This window comes from Lissotriton helveticus, chromosome 2_1, assembly GCF_964261635.1.
Source record: "Lissotriton helveticus chromosome 2_1, aLisHel1.1, whole genome shotgun sequence".
Lineage (NCBI taxonomy): Eukaryota > Metazoa > Chordata > Amphibia > Caudata > Salamandridae > Lissotriton > Lissotriton helveticus.
The window spans coordinates 1,542,127,604-1,542,147,730 of NC_136059.1; the positions used below are offsets into that span (position 1 = coordinate 1,542,127,604).

General features: G+C 43.9%; 1 protein-coding gene across 2 annotated transcripts in view; it reads left to right on the top strand.

The window, feature by feature from the left end:
• The window catches only part of RBPMS (RNA binding protein, mRNA processing factor), a 701,414-nt gene that overhangs the window by 257,874 nt on the left and 423,413 nt on the right, over positions 1–20,127 (top strand). For both annotated transcript variants that reach the window (XM_078676496.1, XM_078676497.1), the window contains exon 4: positions 2,904–2,966. In XM_078676496.1, coding sequence (XP_078532622.1) covers positions 2,904–2,966 — 63 coding nt within the window. The remainder of the gene's footprint in view (positions 1–2,903; positions 2,967–20,127) is intronic.

The following is a 20,127-nucleotide window of genomic DNA, read 5'->3' on the forward strand; positions in this document are numbered from 1 at the left end:
CCAATTTAGAGGAGGGAGCTGTTAGTTGAGTTAGTAGACTAGCTAATGCAGCTTGATAATAGGTCGAAAAGTAGGGTAGTGCTAGCCCCCTCCCGCTCTATATCTAGTTGAAGAATGGATAGTTTAACTCAAGGATTATTTTTACCCATATAAACTCGCGGATGACTTTATCCACTTCCTTAAAATATGAAATTGGTATTTTTAAAGGAAGATTTGAAAACAGAAATAACAACAGAGGGAGTATAGACATTTTTACAAAGGACAGAGGCAATAACGACCATCAATCTAGAAGATGTTTTATGTTAGAGAGTGTATACTCCCGTTGTTTAACTGAAACAATTGAGAATAATCGGCTGTAACATAGAAGCCTAAATATCTTATTGGTCTTGATGGCAAGAATGTCAGCCCTTCTGGAAGCTGAGTCTCGGCCCAGTTCAATAAAAGGAACTCTGTTTTGGCCCGGTTGACTTAATATCCCCCCAACTCTGTAAATGCCTCGATTTTCCTCAGTGCGGCCCGAATATTTGACTTATCTGGATTCAGATATAAAATCATGTCATCAGCAAACAACTTAATTTTTGCCATTCCTGATAGTGGGGCAGAGATTGATGGAATAGAGTGGATCTTTACTGCCAGCGACTCGATAAAAAGAGAGAATAAAAGGGTATACTTAAACACTTTTTACCATAGTTTCATAGTTTCAGATTTGTGTCAGTGAGCAGATGGTGGACAGTTGAGGTGCAACAGCACCATACCACACAATCGTAAAATCAGATTAAAATAGTAGGAATTATGGATTTTTTGCTGTGCTGATTTTGTTTTGCATTACTGTGCTACAATGTCGCGGTGAATTTTGTTATTGTGTTATTCTCTTTGCTGGTGTATTGTTTTCGGTTGTCTCGTACCACTTTTGTTGTATTGTTGTATTATTGTATTTTGGTATTTGCTAATGTTTCATTGTGTTACATTGTTCATTTATGGACTGCACAAATCCAGCTGGTTTACCACCCAAGAGCAGCAACTTCTATCAAAGCCCCACTTAAAAACAACTGTTTACTATTTCAGCCTCGTAAGATACCCACAAGCCCAATGCAACCCAAAGATCATGAGTTAGTTTAATATTTCCACCGCTTCCTTTATATGATCTGCCCCCTATTCTGTTTTTTAAAACCAAATAAATAAAAAATGAAAATAAAAAGAATAACGTGTAAAAACTTTGTAAGCATGGTGGCCTCTTTTCATGCTTTAACAAAAGCAAACTCGTCATGCTGTAAACAACAGGCCAAATAAACCGGAAGCCATGCTACGTACATATGATACAACACAGGCTGGAATACATTGTTTCGCTACCTCAGCTTTGCAATGGAATTAACCGGCAGAATGAGGTGGGGAGGGGTTGCTATGTAGAAGATACCATTCATTTTGTGCTATTAGTGCTAGCAAACATTGTAATAAATCTCAATTAACAGTATTGCATAGCAGCATAAAAAGACCATTCATATATTTTTAGCACCTCATCTTTAAATGTCTGTAAATCATACCATTTAGTCATGAGCGCCATGCATCTGACCCTACGTCATCAATCGTAAAACCCATTTTTTACAGCCGATTGGCCATTCTTCGCGACCAAAGCTGTTAATGCCTTTTAAAATCTCATTCAAATAGAGGTCAAAGGTTTCATTATCTTACAAACATCTTTTTAACAAAGCACGATAGACTTTTAAAGAAGTCCTCTTCATTTTAGTAATGTTGTCCTGGTCATAGAGTCACCAAAACAGCAAGGATGTCAGAAGTGACATCACGCACCGTTAGGACCCCAGTGGCAAGTGTAATCCCTTGCCCTGCCTTAGCCTCTTATTGGCGGCTGGACAAGAAGAAGGAGAAGGAAATTTGGAATGCAAAGAAGGCTCCAAAAGTCCAGCTTACTCCCAGTTCCTGCCCCTGTTTTCATGACACCCCCCCCCCCCAACACACACACACCAGGGGTAGCAAGGGCAGTGCCAGAAGTAACACACAGCAAGCATCTGGTATCCATGGCTACCTCTGATTAATATACAGGAAAGTATATTCGTTTTGTAAGCTTATTGTATCTCAATGTAATATCATGTGAATTTGTATCAACCTTATTTTCTCTTATTTTTGACAACGCTTGTAATTCAGTTTTTGTATTTGTCGATTTTGTGTCTTTTACTTTACATTTTTCTTCAATAAAAACGATCTGAAATAAAAAAAATATATACAGGAAAGTAGTCAGAATGGTTTCCCAATAGTCAGTGATCTTGGGGCAAGTAGATCAGCAAATTTGCATCTCATATATTCTTACGTGGCCCAGAGTTTAAATTGACAAACGTCTAGATGGGAAATAGCAGATTCAGCAAATTGAATCATTCGATTTTTATTTGTCCTTGGTGGTTATTATAATCGAATCCCATTTCCATTTGAGGACGCAAATGTAACTTTAACTGACCCTCAAACAGCCACTCAACAGAGGCTGGGGGCCTTGTATCAAAAAGATAACCTGTGAAAGCTATATGTTTCATGTATATGTGTTTTGTTTATGTGTATATGTGCAGGAAAAAAAATGTTTTTTAAAAATGTAACAGGAGGTTCATACGTATTTCAAAGTGTTTACAAAAAAGTTGCACGTAGTATTCCCAACCAGAGGGAATCGCTCCCAAGAACTTTTTTTTTTTTAGAAAAGAATGATAGATTACTCTGCTTGTATTCACTGATCCTGTCTGGTGATTTAAGTATGAGCAGAATTGCAGGTGAGCTTTGTTTATGTATGGACTGACCCTTGACCTCAGTGGTTGGTTGCCCTCAGCAGTCTTAAAGTGATATAGCAAACATGTCTTTCTTCCCCGACTAGTAATACACGGTGATGCATGCTTTTGTTTCCCTAGCCCGTGGGCTTTGTCAGTTTTGACAGTCGCTCAGAAGCAGAAGCAGCGAAGAATGCTTTGAATGTAAGTATTCAATTTTGCTCTCAAGAATGCTTGATACTGTGATCTTATCTTGCACTGTGAATCTAGTTGTCTGTGTCACTGTTTCCTTGAGGTTTCAAAGATGTGTTTATTTTTTGTAACAGTGCGCCATTTTATAGCCATCTTGTTGTATGTTACAGTTCACAGCAGCAGGGATTCTACAGTCATTTCACTAATCATTTGTGCATTCTGTTTATTGTATTTAATTAAGTATAAGTCATGATATCAATCATATATGTTCTTTTAATCTTTTATACTTGATGACATTTTTTGTAATTTTTTGTAAGATTTTAATTAATCAAACAAATAAATAAAATTAGAAATTTGTGTGGAACATTTATGCATTCGTGAGGTAGTCATTGACGTCATTTTGGGGGTCGCAGCTGCGACCGGGTCTTGCCCCTCCTACCCCTGGCACCGCTTTTGCGACCCCTGGCTTCAGAGGTGCCAAAATCAGTGCCTGGAACTTAGGGTAGCTCTTTCTAATGGACGCTGGTTGAAGCTCCGCTTGCCTGGTTTCTGTCAATTTTTTTTATTATACAAATAGTAAATAATATTATTTACTATCTGCGTAATAAAAATGGAGAAAATTAGCTGGAATATGCCCTATCTGGAGGCTAAGATATGTAAATGTATGTTGTATGCATGCTTGCTGGAGAGAGTGTGTTTATGTGCGCGAGAGTGTGTGAACGTGTTAGTATGTGTAAGCATGTGTGTGCGAGTCAAAGTAAAGGTCAAATGGCGTGCTATGTCACTTCCGCTACCCCTGGCATTTTGGTTAATTGACTTCCATGGAGGTAATACTCCTTCACGTACTCACAGGTGCCTGTGTGAATTTACTCCACTGTATTTTGGGTCTACTCCACGTGAATGAATCAACTAGAGGATTAAGGATTCAACAAAGACTGAGTACTGGAAACAAAACTACAGTTCATAGAATAACCACAAATGAATGTGAATACATTAAGAACAGTATTGATACATGAATTCACCTTGTTTTTGCATGTCTTTCTCTGTTATCAACAATAATCGTTTGCTGCTTCTTTCATTTTGGGTTTAAAAACCACATTTTTAGCAAAATTTTACTGAATTACACAAAATGTGTGGGGTGAGATTTGCAGATACAGGCATGACATTTTTACAAATTAGCACATCTCGCTTAAACGCCATGCAAGAGACTAGAGGGAGACTGATTCCAGTGAAAAATGCCGCCCGTAGAGACGTTTCTGCTCAAACCAGTCTCCCACAAGCCAAAAACAGTGCATAGTTGCACAGGGCTAAAGTTCGGAAATTTTGTCTAGAGTCAAATGTATGAATTTTGCATAATATGAAATTTGCCAATTTCCCAAGCGTAATTTTCATTTCTTATGGCCCTATGTCGAGTGCTTTCATTGAAATTCATAACGACAAATCAAAGAAAACTCAAAGTAACTGCAATGAGGGGTGTAGCTATTTTCTTTTGAGATACTGTATATCTCAAATAAATGAAACTAGTGCAATACGTCGACTAGAGCTACGAACATGGTAATATTTTGACAAATTTGGGTTTGGTCCTCATTAACCATTACTCATCAGCCAATTGTTATTTTTGTGTAAACATTTCCTACTATTCTTTGTGCTTATTTTGTCAAAATATATCAGTTTCCCATGCCAGTTAAACTAGATAGGCCCATTTCAAAAAGTTTTGGCACATTTGAATGCAAATTAGGTTTTTCAGATAAAGCCCTTTCTAAGGTCAAAATCTAATTCCTGAAACACTGAATCAAGAATGGTTGGATTATGCCCTCATAGAGATTTGTTTGCAAGCAAACTCTACCAGAAAAAGTTGGTCAATACAAGCTTGCAAGTTTGGCATTCACCAAACGATGGCAGATAGCCCCCCATTCCAAATACACTTGTGCATTTTCTCCTGTCAAATATAAGAATACATGTTTTTCCCTGTTGAGTTTGTGAAGGGAACAGCCCTAAAGTTGCTTAGAAAAAATATTTCCCCATGGAGGAAAAAACTTTTAAAAGCCAAATGCACTTTTATGTTATGTAGTTACATATGCAAGGGAGAATACCTCGGAATCTGCAAAAGCTTTAGAAACACAGGTGTACACCTCAAATTATACAAGATTTCAAGAGATGCCAGAAAATTACTCCATGTATAAGCCTACTGTAAAGTTCCAACGTTTTTCCTAGGCAATTTTGAAGATCATGGTAGGCCGTGTGATTCCTTTCCATAGACTAATACCCAGGGCTTTAAGTGGGCCGGGTCTCGCCGGGTCTGAGCACCGGCAGATTTTTAAAGGGGGCCTTGAAACGGGTCTCTATTGGGCTCTGTTTTGTTCCCTGGCCCAGGCGGCCCGTTTGACTTCATGCCAGGTGAGCGTTGGAGGGGAAGGGAAATCCTTTAAAGAGAGTCATTTTCTCTCTGGATTTCCCTTCCTATTTTGAAACTCAGGAGCAGCAACATTGTCATGTTGTCACCAGGGCTTTAAGTGAAAGCTTTTTCAATATTATATACAAGCCATAGTTGCTGCTTATTTATATTATGCAACTAATAACAACCACTGACAAAGCCAATAGTCATGACTTTTGTTGGTATGATATTACTTGTTGCATCATATACATGGATCCAATGACAGAAACAACAAAATACAAGTCGGGCGGCGCACTATGCTAATCCCAGTTTTTAGCATACATGTTTTAAGCCACGCCCTAATTACATTGGCCACGCCCCTTTGAGAGACTCCCACCCCCCGTTCTTTCATCCCACTTAAAGCCCTGCTAATACCCATTGCATCCAGGCTCCGCTCTTGTGTTAGGGCCAACATTTCCTCTTTGAAAGGGAAGTAGGTGATAAGACATTGTTGTGGGGTATTTTAGAGCAATTCATTTTATTAAGCATTGGTAGTAATGTGTGTTGTTTATTTAAACAATTTCATCCACTGCCTCCATTAATAACCAGTTAAAAAGGGCATACCCCTCTAAGATATTTAATTGTAATATCCCCTTATCAATTCAAAATGTATTTCTTGGGTCCATGTCCGATGATCTTTTGGACTCCTCACCAAAGTTGAAACTGTTTAACCTTTTCATTTCACTTACATTTAAAGTTATTTTAACTTGTTGGAAAGATAATTCTAAAATGTGCATGTTAATGTGGTGGAACCTTATTTGCAATAAACATAGAATCTCTACTGTCTCATCATCAATGTTATCTCAGAAAATCAAGTCTGACTGGGAGAGGTGTGGCGCCGCGGCCAGGGTGACTGACGCTGGAATCTGGGGACCACGGTTCGATCCCCGGCTCCGGCGGCAGGTTAGCCCAGCACCATGTGACTCTGGGCAATAGCTCGCTTAATCTTCCCGACGGCCCCCAGCGCCTAGAGACCCTTACGGGTGATTGTGCGCATTACAAATGTGGACTTTACTTACTTTGGATTCCCTTTACTACTTTCCTATCTTCCAACCCTTCAATACATTAAATACTTGTCTCATCCTTCCCCCTTTCCATCTTCTCTTCTCTCCTTTTCTTTTCTTGTTTTCTTCTCTTCTCCCCATTTTTCTTTCTTCTTACTCCTTACTTTTAAAATTATTATTCCATTACCACCTGTTTTTAATATGTACCCATAACTATTCTTACTCATTTTCTCATTCATAAGATAGTTTCTGTACCCCTTTTTCTCATTATCTCTGTATCAGATTGTTCCTTGCTATAATATCTTTTGATGATATACGTTTTATCACTCTACTGTTCCATCTTATGTTTTTCTGCTATCTTTGGTACTTTACTGTTATACCAATAAAAATTATTTTAAAAAAAAAAGGGCATACCCACCGCTATCTGACTTAATCAAAAAAATCCTTGATAACTTGTTTTTTAGGTCAAATATGTTTTATTCTATTGTAGTAAGGTGTTCGGCTTGAAACATTTTGCCAGAATTCTTAACAATCTTTAGTAACACTGTCTGCAAAATCAGTAGCCCACCTGTTAACCACAAATATCCCAGCTCCATCAGACGCATTTTGATGTCATACATCTCTCTCCACAAAATCACATCTGCCTGTGTCGATAAGATAGCCTCATTACAACGCTGATATTGATGCTTTGCTTTTCAGCCCCAGGCAAGTGTTGTCTTCATATTTGAATACCTATTATTATTATTATTAATACCATATTTGTTGCTTCCTCTTTGGGTTTCTGACACAAAAAACATGACTTTAACAGTCAGAAGCCTAATCTGGTGGTTCTGCTGCTGTTTCACTGGCAAATGCTGTTTATGTACAAGGTTGTTAGCCTTGTGCCAGACACCCAAACTGGAGGACCAGTGGCTCATGCTTCGTCTTGTCTCTACACTTTGACCTGTCCGGCTTGGGCGACCCTGCCAGGAAACTAAGCTCCACTGCCATAGCCCTCCAAATGACTGATACAGGCGAGCTCCTTGATCACTTCGAGGTGGCGAGCCTCCGACAGGTGAATATTGCGGCATGATTGTCATTGGTGTGGTGGAGGATCTGTCTCCACCACAATGGAGGCTTGGCAGTCGGGTTCCCAAACATCTAATTAAGGCATTAATTGCCAAACGTGGTGTATCACAGGCATTGCTTAATGCTTTGTCAATGCTTGGTTGACGTATGGGTACAACCTGCCTGCTAGTCATCTGGAATGGAGGCCAGGTACAACACCAATGTGGCCTAACTCATAAATAATTTTCAGCTAGGCAGTGTGCACTTGCATCGGTGAGGACTTACCCAGAGCGCCTGAATGCTGTATCCTTCACTGGAAAAAGTATTAGCAGAATTGTCTACTTCAGTTAATCTGATTTTACATTTCCTGGACACATTTCCTGGACAGCACTAAGGTTTTCATTTAACTCAATTTTGCCGACCTACTAAAGCTTTACCAGCTGCTTGATTTGTTGTCGTTGTGCATTCTGTTGGGTTTCCCATCCTCTGTAGTTCAAAAGAGTTTTAATGCTCAGCTTATCTCTCCCCATGCTTGTATACCATTATCTTTGAGACCTTTATTTACATTACCATTTCACTTTAGCTAGACAAATACCTAAGGCTAAGCTTTTTGACTCAAACAGTATTTGTCCCTTCGGCATGCAATGATGTCTTATTTGATAGCTTTCTCAAATGTGTTACTCAAGTTATGACAAACTAAATCCCCCCCCCCCCCCCGACACACAGGATTGTAAACATTGTTTGATAGACTGCATGACGTAATTTGGTTGTAAAGAGAGATATTAATGAATGCAAATCTTCAAAGGAATGTTGCTGTAAAGGAACAGTTCTTTCAACTAGCTATTGCAGGTTCAGTAAATACCTGTTCACCTTGAAGATGCTGGATCTGGCTACTCAAGGGCCAGGTAGCGCGTACACCTACCATCTCCATGCATAGACTGAGGCAGTAATATCTCTTTAGAACACTTCAGTGTGATACATTTGGTTGCAGAAGGAATGATTAGCACACTTAGAAGGTGTATGGAAAGGGGAATCACTTTTATTTTTTAATTTCTTTACACTTCATAAGTTTTGAGATGATGTTAATTGTAAATGCTTGGTGAATAGATATTTTAAGGAAGATTTTAATATATTCTAGAATATGAATCCTAGTGTCATTTTCAAATTAAGGGATGTATTTACTAACATTTCACGCAACGCAGGCCAGCAAGTGAAGTTGCAGTGCTGCATTGTGTGAAAGAGAGAAAGCAGAATAGCACCATATTTTCAAAGATATGTCACAGTTCTCTCTCCTAGTGCTGGCACACTGTGGCAGACTAGTCATGGCACAAGGGTGCATGCATTTTTTTTTTTTACAAAGGATTTTTAAATCCCAAAATGGATTTTGAATTGATGCTGCGCCGAATAAATGACAGAACACACAGATGCAAAAACCTAGTAAACCTGGGCCTAACAGTCATTCATGGTCATGGACAGTTACTGTGAGCACCAACACAACATATATGCAGGTTTTTTTTTACAGTCAAGTAACAACTGTCACAGTAGAGGCCACTAAGTGTAAGATGGTGGCACTAGTCTGGGGAACATCCTTTACAACGCGGATGTTACACCGCAGTTCCCTTACGACGCAACTTTTACAACGCAAGTTGTAACAACGAATTGCACTGGGGGCGCTCCAGTATCCTTCCCTACTATCCATGGGGACTGGAGTTGGAATAGTAAATTAAACTATTCACTATCCAGCCCCCAACAACGCGAGTTGTGGTAACGACTTGCGTTGTAAAACATGCATCGTAAAGTACTGTGATGTAAAACATCGCGTTGTAATGACGTACATCCCACTAGTCTGGGGTCTGCATAACTGACAGTTACACAGGTGAACACTACACATTACCCTAACATGACTTGTGAACCCAGGAGTACTTGGATTCCTGTGAAGTCTTCTGGCAATTTACCAACAGATGTCTCTGCTCAGTTACACCACCCCCCATGGACACCAGATCGTACAAGCACCTCACTAGATTCACTCACACTCATTGCAACACGCGTGAAAATGGGAATGGGATCAGTCGTAGGTGCAGACCACTACTCAAGTAACACTACTGGAGGCTGTTCGACAGCCTCAACCAAATCTTGCAGAGCCTGCTTAAAGGCAATACCATTCTCAGCTGGCAAATGATGATGGTCCGTTATTAGATGAAATGTTCTCTCAAGAAGTACAGTATCTTGGGACACTACAGTGTCATCCCCGGATATTACATGAAGACTTATTTAAGAAACTCCTTTATCACTCTCGAAACAAATTGCATGCCATTGTCAGTAATTAGAAGCCACCTCCCACATAAACACCTCTTTTAACTCCTTCGCTGCGGCGGCTATTCCGCAGCAGCGCTAAGGGGGCGGGGGGTGCCGCGCGGCACTCACACGCTGGTGACAGAACCCCTCCGTCACCAGCCTCGGGTGAGCTGTGCTGATGACGGAGCGGTTCCGTCATGGCCCCGCCCGCTCAATAGAACGCGCCGCGCAGGCGCGAAATCAGTGCCACGCAGGCTCGTCGGGAGGGCCATGACGGAACCGCTCCGTCATCAGCACAGCGCCACCGCGGCTGATGACGGAGCGGTTCCGTCATCAGCATCGATGTGATTAAGAAGTCCCTATGTCAACCAAATGGTAACCTTTCTCTGTCCACCTAGCATGGCAATCAACCAACAGAGAGCATTCTCAGAGGATAAAATGGACATTGCATCTACTATATACAACCCTAGTTTCACTCATGGATGCCATAGAGCCTCAACAGGAGAAGGCAGTGTTTTTCTAATCACTTTACTTTGTCACTAGTCATACACTTTACATAATCTCTCACATGACCAGCCATACCAGGCCTCAAATATGTCCATTCGCTATACTGGGACCCAGATGACCTTCAGGAGCAATGTTAACTTTTTGTACTTGATGCCCCACCATGGGTATCAGATTCCCCAGTCAAAATAGTAGTTGACATCAAATTTAAATCCTCACTCACAGACCAGAATTCCTTATCACCCTCAACCAGTATGGGCCTGCTATACGGGTGCCACACATTTACTACCCTTCACTTTATTATTTTAAGTAGATTATCCTCCTCACAATCCTTAGCCACTTATTCGTACAAACAACTCATTCCTCCACAAATAGAACAGACACTGCCTCACTCCTTTATCTCCAGAAGACTGAAACAGGAGTCTAGACAGGAAATGTTCAAAAACATTTCATATGCCATACAGATCCTTTACAAGATAATCATATTAAACATACCCTTAAAATCCACCTGGCTGTGCAGGGAAATTTGGTACATGCAAAAATATGCACCCGGGACTGATGATCTATAGGTGGTAATCTCCTTAAGGAAAACAGAAGTCATTGATTGTACCGCTTGTTCACCATTCTCCCATTACATTAAATAATCTTGGCCAGCACAGCGCCTACCCTCTAAGTGCTAACATCTGTAGTGATGGCAGAGTATGTGCGACATCAAAGCTGCTCAATGGCAAAACCCCAAAAATCTCTTTCTTAAAATCCTACTCACCTTTTTACACTTCTTGGACCTTCAATATGCACTATCTTTGCCAATTTTGCCTTAAATTGGTATTATTTCCTCACATAGCTCACTGCATACTTGGAGTAGCACTTCACAGTCCTTAAAATGACCGTATTTGTTGTCATCCACTGCCTTCTTCACTTCTTCCCTCATATTTCCCATTGACGTCCTGTAATCATTAGAAATAATCTGTCCATCGGGAAGACTCCGAACCAATGTATGCCTCCTCTTGCTGTCAGCAAGTGTCCTGCAGCATTTACAGAATTTCAAATAACACCTCATAATGTTCTTCTTTACTTCCTTTTATGTAAAATGATACTGTCCTGCAAACCACATATAATGATGCATCCCTTAAAAAATTGTCTCCATTATATCCTAGAAGATGATTTTGCCCTTTAATACAAGTGACACAATGTACACATTCCTTAAGATTCTTAGATGGAAATAAATTCTCCTAGAACCAAGGTTGTTTTTACCTTCTAGCTTAGTGATTCTTAACATTTTGACTTCTGTGGACCCCCTCTTAATCATTGCTGAAACCTGTGGACAACCACTGAATCATTATTGGAATCCAGGGACCCCAATGAGTCATTCCTGGACCCCAGCTTAAGTATGTTCGATGATCTAAACCACAAAGTACTACACGGAAAATACAGAAACAAGCATTCATCAAACATATACACAAATGATAAAATATTTTATTTAAATCACACATATATATATATATATATATATATATATATATATATATATATGTGTTCGAGGCATGTGGGCTGCTAAATTCATATCTTTTGCATTAGATCGCCGCCTAGTGTTGGGTCCGGATGATCGCACATTGTTGTCCTGGAAGAGTCTTCGAAGTATCCTGAGATAGGTGGCTCCTCCCCTGGACTACAGTGCGCATGGGCATCGGCTCCATCCCCAGATTGTTTTTTTCCGCCATTGGGTTCGGATGCGGTCTCGACGTCTCTCTGTCGGAACCGAGAAAACTAGCTTTTTTACGGCCAAAAGGCCTTACTTTCATTACGTCGGTATTGTTTGCGTACGGTCTCGAGTTCTTCCGTCTCTTTGAGTCGGAATCTACGGAGTCGTATCACTCTTCGGACATCGAGGCCTTCTCATCGCAACACGACCGCAACTTTTCAGCATGGAGCGGAGCCCGTTTAAATACTGTCCCCTCTGTGGGTCCAAATACCCACATATCGACGTGCACCCGGTCTGTAACAAATGCCTTTCGCCAGACCATAACGAGGACACCTGTATGGCCTGCTCCAGATTCAGGTCAAAGAAGACGCTCAAGCTTCGGCGCGCGGTGCGCCTTGAGGCCAGACAAGCGGCCCCGGATCCAGAGAACATCTTCGGCGACCAAGAAGAAGAGGGCCATCATCTTCAAATCTCACCGCCCGCGACGGAGGTCGAGGCGGATCCGGAAGACGACGACGGAGTCGTGGGTCAAGGCCTTGAATACGTCGATGAGGTAGGGGACGTCGAAGAAGTTTATGGGGCCGCGGAAGATAGCTCAGGGGATGAGCTATGCCCCGAAGGTTACGCGGATCAGGCTCGGGTCACGGGATCGCCACCCGGCCTTACCCAAGACCCCGTACTGCAAGCCACGGCCCCGCCTTCAGGCCCGGCCACGGACATACTTGCTACGCAGCCCGTATCGAAACCGAAACTGAAACCAACGGTATCGACTACACCTAAAATGGCCGACCCGAAAACGAAACCGAAACTAACGGATTCGAGCGTACCTAAGATGGCGGTCGTTCCACCAAAAACAACAAAACCTGCTACCTCATCGACTCCGTCGGCCTCCGGTCCACAGAAGTCGAAGAAAACTGTTGATTCGACAGTGTCGAAGTCGTCGGCAGAGGAGGCGTCCTCTAAGAAGGTCGTCCGGCACGGGTCGACCGGTACGACGCCGTCAAAGTCCGCCAAAGCCAGCGACAAGACTCCGGTACCGACTGGGACGTCGTTAGTCGGACGCGTGGTTGAAACGGAGCCTGCAAAATCACACGGAACGAAGGGCGGAAGCTCAACACATCGGTCCAAGGACTCTGCGTCTACGGCTGCAGCATCGACGTCTAAGACTCCGAAGGGCCCACAAGACGTCGGATCCGAAGGCAAGGTGAAGGCCTCCTCGTCGGCGCCAAATGCCGCTGTGAGTGACGCGTCCCTCATCGTCTCTTCACTCCAGAGGATTCGGGATAAGGCCTCTGCGACGTCGGCTCCGACGCCGTCGCACCAGAAGACGATGGACATGCCGGCAAAGCCTGCTGGTAAACTTCTCTTCCTTCTGCCGCCAAAAGAGGCACCAAAGGCCTTTACGCCAAAGACTGCGCCATAAACATCGGAATCGTCCACGTCTGCAGCAGTTTCGGGTCGACTACTCGACTCAGGAGAAGATTCTGAGCGTTTTATCGACGCAGACACGGGCAAACTGACCCTTTACAAAAGGAAGATCACTTCCCAACCAGTGGACTCCTGTGTTATCCCACTGAAGAAGAAAAGGCTTGCACAGGACGCTTCAGCCCTGATTGAACCTATCCAGCCTCCTCCTAGAAGGAGCCCAACACCTTCCCCCGACCACTCTGAGGGAGAGGAATATGGAGAAGATGACCAATACACTTTCCCCATCAATGAACCTGATGCACAGCAAGATTCCTATGACGACCTAGGTGACCAAGGCACCCAGAATGTGGGGCAGGACCCACAGCCTTTCAGTGCACGTGCATCCCCAACAGAAGACTCTGCAGGTTTTCATGCACTCATTGAACGGGCAGCTGCTAATCATGATGTGGACATGCATGCTGACCCAGTGGAGGAGGACTTTCTATTTGACACTTTTTCAGTCTCTGAAAGGACAGTAAAGACACTGCCTATGCTCAAAGGTGTCCTTAAGCATGCTGCGGACATCTTTAAAGAGCCTACCAGGGCGAGGGTGGTCAATCCACGCATCGAGAAGAAATACAGACCAGCACCTGCGGACCCTGCATACATTCGGGGACAGTTGCCACTTGACTCTCTTGTGGTCGCAAATGCCCGCAAAAGGGCAAACTCCCAGACGACGGGTGAAGCTCCTCCCCCGGACAAGGAGTCTAAAGTGCTGGAGGCAGGGGGCAAAAGGGTAGCTGCGCAGGCTGCCAATTTCTGGCGTATTGCGAATACACAGGCGCTATTGGCACGTTATGATAGGGCGCATTACGACACCCTAGAGCAAGTTTTACAACACCTGCCTCCGCAGTTTCAAGAGGGTACCAAACTGCTTATAGAGGAGGGCAAACTCATCTCCAACGCAGCCATAAAGTGTGCACTTGATGCCGCAGACACAGCAGCTAGGGCTATTAACACTAGCGTCATGCTGAGACGACAAGCGTGGCTACGCATATCAGGGTTTAAACCAGACATTCAAACAACCATACTCAATCAGCCTGTCAATCCTGATAGACTGTTTGGTCCTGATGTTGACACCACCCTCGAAAAAATTAAGAAAGACAACGAAACAGCTAAGTCTATGGGGGCCCTACAATCACAACAATTCCGGGGCAACACTTTTCGTCGCTCAGGTGCACGTGGAGTCACCAGAGGACAGATGGGTCAACAGTCACAGTTCTCCAGAGGTGGAGCACAGTCCTCGTACCCCAAGCAGAATAAAGGGGGTTATCGAGGAAACAGCACCAGAGGACGTGGCAGAGGAAACAACAACTCCCGTTCCTCTGCCCCAAACAAACAGTGACTCTCTGTCACTGCCCCCCGACCATTTAACACCTGTCGGGGGGAGACTCCAGCAGTTCCTGCCAGTCTGGACAAACATCACCACAGACAGGTGGGTACGACAACTTGTCCAGTACGGTTATTGTCTAGAGTTAAAGTCCACTCCACCCAACATTCCACCAAGGCAACGGCCTATGTCCGCAGAGCACTTGCACTTATTGCAGCAAGAAGTAGTGGTGATGCTGCAAAAAGGCGCAATCGAGCTCGTGCCAGTGGAGGAGGAAGGCACAGGGGTATATTCCCTGTACTTCCTTATTCCAAAGAAGGACGGATCTCTCAGACCCATTCTGGATCTGCGTCCCCTCAACCTGTATATACTGTCAGAACATTTCCATATGCTTACACTGCAACAGATTCTTCCCTTGTTAAACCAAGGGGACTTCTTAGCAACCTTAGACCTCAAGGATGCTTATTTCCACATACCACTACACCCGTCCCACAGAAAATACCTCAAAATCACTATCCAAGGCAGGCATTATCAGTTCAAAGTCCTACCCTTCGGAGTGACCACAGCCCCAAGAGTGTTTACCAAGTGTCTGGCGACAGTAGCGGCGCACCTCAGGAGGCAGAACATCCATGTCTACCCCTACCTAGACGACTGGCTAGTTCAAGCCAAGTCGGAACAACAGTGCGCCGCGGACATGTCGACTACCATTCACCTCCTTCACGATCTGGGCTTCTCGTTGAACTACCCAAAGTCGCACCTTCAGCCGGCACATGTCCGGCAGTTTCTGGGCGCGACGATCAATACCCTGACGGCCATGGCTCAGCCAAACCAGGTCAGGATAGACAGCATGCAGTCTCTGATCCAAAAGTTCAGACCACAACACTCGCTTCCAGCGAGAGTGTTCATGCAGTTGATTGGCATGATGGCCTCCTGCATCTTCATAGTCCCTCACGCACGTTTACATATGCGTCCGCTCCAGGAGTGCTTAGCAAATCAGTGGACACAGGCTCAGGGACAATTGACAGACCTAGTGTTGGTTACCAGTCGGGCGTACGACTCTCTGCATTGGTGGAATCCACACAACCTTTGCAAGGGCCGACTGTTCCAAGAGCCAGTGCCACAGATTATCCTGACAACGGACGCATCTCTCCAAGGATGGGGAGCTCACCTGCTCAATTACACAGTGCAGGGACTATGGACGACGCAGCAACAGAAGATGCACATCAACTATCTGGAACTGATGGCAATCTTCATGGCGCTCAAGTCCTTCAATGTACATCTGTGCAACAAGGTAGTGTTAGTCCGGACGGACAACATGACGGCGATGTACTACATTCAAAAGCAGGGAGGCACCCACTCGCCACAGCTGTCTCATCTGGCTCAGAGCATGTGGAAGTGGGCCATTCAGAGGAACATTTTCCTCATGGCAGAACACCTCCCGGGCAAGGACAATCAGATGGCGGATCTGCTCAGCAGATACAGCCATCAAATGCACGAGTGGGAGTTACACCCATCAGTACTCCGCCCGTACTTCCAGCAGTGGGGTCATCCGGAGATAGACCTGTTTGCCACAAACGAAAACGCAAAATGCCAACACTTTGCCGCCAGGTTCCCTCACCCACAGTCGCAGGGGAATGCGATATGGATGAACTGGTCAGGCAGATTTGCGTACGCTTTTCCACCAGCCCCTCTGATACCGCTTGTGGCAAGAAAACTAAGGCAGCACTCGCTGACACTCATCCTAGTTGCTCCAACGTGGGCACGCCAAGCATGGTACACCACGTTTCTGGAACTCTCGGTGGTGCCGCACCAAAGGCTGCGCCTCACGCCCAGGCTTTTGACGCAGAACCATGGAGACATTCAGCATCCAGATCCGCAACAGCTCAACCTGGCGATCTGGCTCCTGAAGTCCTAGAGTTTGGCTACCTTCACCTACCTCCAGAATGCATGGACATCATCAAGGAGGCAAGAAAGCCGACTACCAGAGCATGCTATGCTGCAAAATGGAAGCGTTTCGTCCTTCACTGTACAGCCAATAACATAAACCCGCTAGATGCATCTATCCCTAACATCATTTGCTATCTGTTACATCTTTACAAGTGCAATCTAGCCTACACTTCCATTCGGATACATCTATCCGCCATAGCAGCTTATCTTCAGAACAGGCAACATCTCTCTGTCTTCAGAGTGCCTGCCATTAAGGCCTTCCTTGAAGGTCTGAAACGAGTCATTCCCCCAAGAACACCGCCAGCTCCGGTGTGGAACCTCAATGTGGTCCTCACCAGGCTGATGGGACCACCTTTTGAGCCACTACACTCGTGTGAACTCCAGTTCCTAACGTGGAAAGTAGCTTTCCTTATTGCTATTACGTCACTGAGACGTGTCAGTGAGCTGCAAGCGCTCACAATCCAAGAGCCATTCATACAAATTCATCCAAATAGGGTGGTACTACGTACTAACCCCAAATTCCTTCCGAAGGTGGTGTCACAGTTTCATCTCAACCAAACTATTGACTTGCCTGCATTCTTCCAAAACCCACAAACGGTGGCGGAAAGAATGCTTCATACTTTGGATGTTAGGAGGGCGTTGATGTACTATATTGACAGGACACAACACTTTAGGAAAACAAAACAACTTTTTGTTGCCTTCTCGCCACAGCACAAGGGCAACCCTATTTCCAAAGCAGGAATAGCCAGATGGATTGTTAAGTGCATCCAGATCTGCTATCAAAAGGCTAAACGCACCTTAACAATACCCCCAAGGGCGCACTCCACACGCAAATTGGGGGCATCCATGGCTTTCCTGGGGAACATTCCTTTAGAGGACATTTGTAGAGCAGCCACATGGGTTACACCACATACCTTTACAAAACACTACTGTGTTGATGTGCATTCCAAACAGCAGGCAGCTGTTGGGCAGGCTGTTCTCAAAACACTTTTTCAGGTTTCTGCAGCTGGCACGGGCAACCGCCGCTAATGGAGGGACTGCTATGTATTCTATGCTAAGATATGAATTTAGCAGCCCACATGCCTCGAACTGAATATGCTACTTACCAGTATGCATCTGTTCTTGGCATGTAGGGCTGCTAACATTCATTGGCATGTGCTGCATTTACACTGCTCACACAAATCTATCCGAGGATATCAACTCAATTTTTGGCCTCCTATGTCAAATTCATTCTCATTTAGAGAAGGTTATAAAATGCTCTTGTGTTATTTTGCACCTTTTTTCCATACACTTTATTAATCTGTTAATATTATTTAATTTTTGAAGCAGTCGTAGACCACCTGAGCAGGCTTCGTTGACCTCCAGGGGTCTCCAGACCACAGGTTGAATCTCTTTTCTCGTTTGCAGAAGTGTTTTTGGCTCAACTGCACCATTTCACTGAGGGCTTCTGAAAGAAAATTAGTTCTATTGCCCCATGCTACTGTGGTGGAAGTCACTAGTCACTTGTAATAAGTTATTACATCCTAGGAGTGGTGACATTTTCTTACAGGTGCCTTGTGAAGAGAAGTTAATATGCATCGTTTGAGTTCTGATATTTTAAAATTTTATGATAATGCCAGTTTAACACACCAAGTCTAAATACATACCTCAGTATAATTAGAGTGGCCTCGCTTTGCTGAAGTTGATGATTTATTACAAAACCAATATGATCAATGTAGCTACTGAAAATGCTTCCCTATTCATGACTTGACTTGAGGGATTAAACTTACAATTTAACATGCTCTGGCATATATATATTTGATTAGTAAACTTAAACATCAATGCCTTTTTAGTGGGGTTTCATGCGGCACGTGCCTTAAAGCCAGGAAATCTTCATATTAGAAATGATAGGAACTGGAACCAATGATATTGGAAACCCCTATCTTATATCCGAGTGAGGTCCTTTTGTTAAATTTAACCAAGATATGTAAACATAAAAATCTGATTTCGGGTGGCGCATTAAGGTGGACAAAACAAGTGACATACACAGATTTGCACTGACACATGCAGCAGGCCCAATAATATGCAGTATTCCCAGTTCTCGCGTACTCAGGAGATATGGTGGCCAGCTTAAGCCATAAGACCTTTCTAATTAGTGGAAGAATTTAAAGGCTCTTCACTAATGGTTTTATACTATTGGTGAAATGCACTTATTTTAACAAAGTTTGAAAGTGTAAAAATATAATTTTACAGAGCTGTTCCCATGTTACATGCTAAGCATGCGCCCTACTTCAATAAATCGATGTGTTGAAAGAGTAGCCGCAGGTGTATGTTGGCTGGGTGGTGTACTTAAGTGCTGCATATAATACCCTTCCTGCACTTTCTGTGGCCATATGCGCAATCACAACTTTCAAGAATACTTCTCTATTTAGATGTACGAATTCAAACCTACTTTGTGGATGTGAGCAGGTGTGGGCATGTCACGATTGTGAATACATATGTCATGCTTGTCAATAGTTTCCCACGACTTTTCCCTTTAAGGATTGCTTTGCAGCATTTGCTGCCTCCTCTAACCCACCCCTTATCATTCCAGCACACTATATTATCCTCTTGTTGCCTTGGCGCTTTACACAAACAATATATACAAAATAAAAAAAAAATCGGAAAAATTGTTCTCACATCACATGTTATTGATGAGAGACAGCACGCTTGGTGCATGAGTTTCCACTTCTTGCTCTTAGCCTTTCTGCGGTCAAACTTAAAGTTTCAAGCCCCTACTTTGAGTATCAAGCACCTGCAAAGTTCAATGGCAAATGAACCATGAACACATGATGTTTCGAGGAGCAGCACTTTGGGGCAGATTTACAAGCCCTGTATGCCACATTTGCGCTGCCATTGTGCCACTTTTGTGACGCAGCGTGGCGCAAAGCCAGCGCCATGCTGCGGGGTATTTACAACGTGACGCATCTGGGAGATGCATCACATTGTAAAGCCCTGCGCCACATGTGGAAGTTCCGGCAAACGGGGGGGGGGGGGTGTTCCTGCGCAAGAACGCCTCGGAAAAGTCACTGAGTGAAATCTAAAAGATTTCACTCAGTCAATTTTACTGCCATGCTGCGGCAAAACCCTGCGCCTGCTTGAAGCAGGCCAAGGATTGATGCTGCATTTTAGGCATAGGGGCACCCCGAGCCTTGCTAGAGCTGCGTCGTGCTTGCGACACGACTCCAGCAATGCGCCGCCTTTCCGCCGGGGGATGCGACATGCATCTGCCCATCCATGCGCCACATTGTAAATGCGGCACATCAGTGGTGGCGCACGGGTGGTTTGGCGTGTCGCAACTGTTCTGGTGCATCCCTGCTGATTAGCAGAGATGCGCCAGAAGACTCGTACACACCTGTGCGAAGATGAGACTTCTGGCAAAACAGTGAAATCGCCTTATAGATATCAAAGCATGTAGTGCTTTA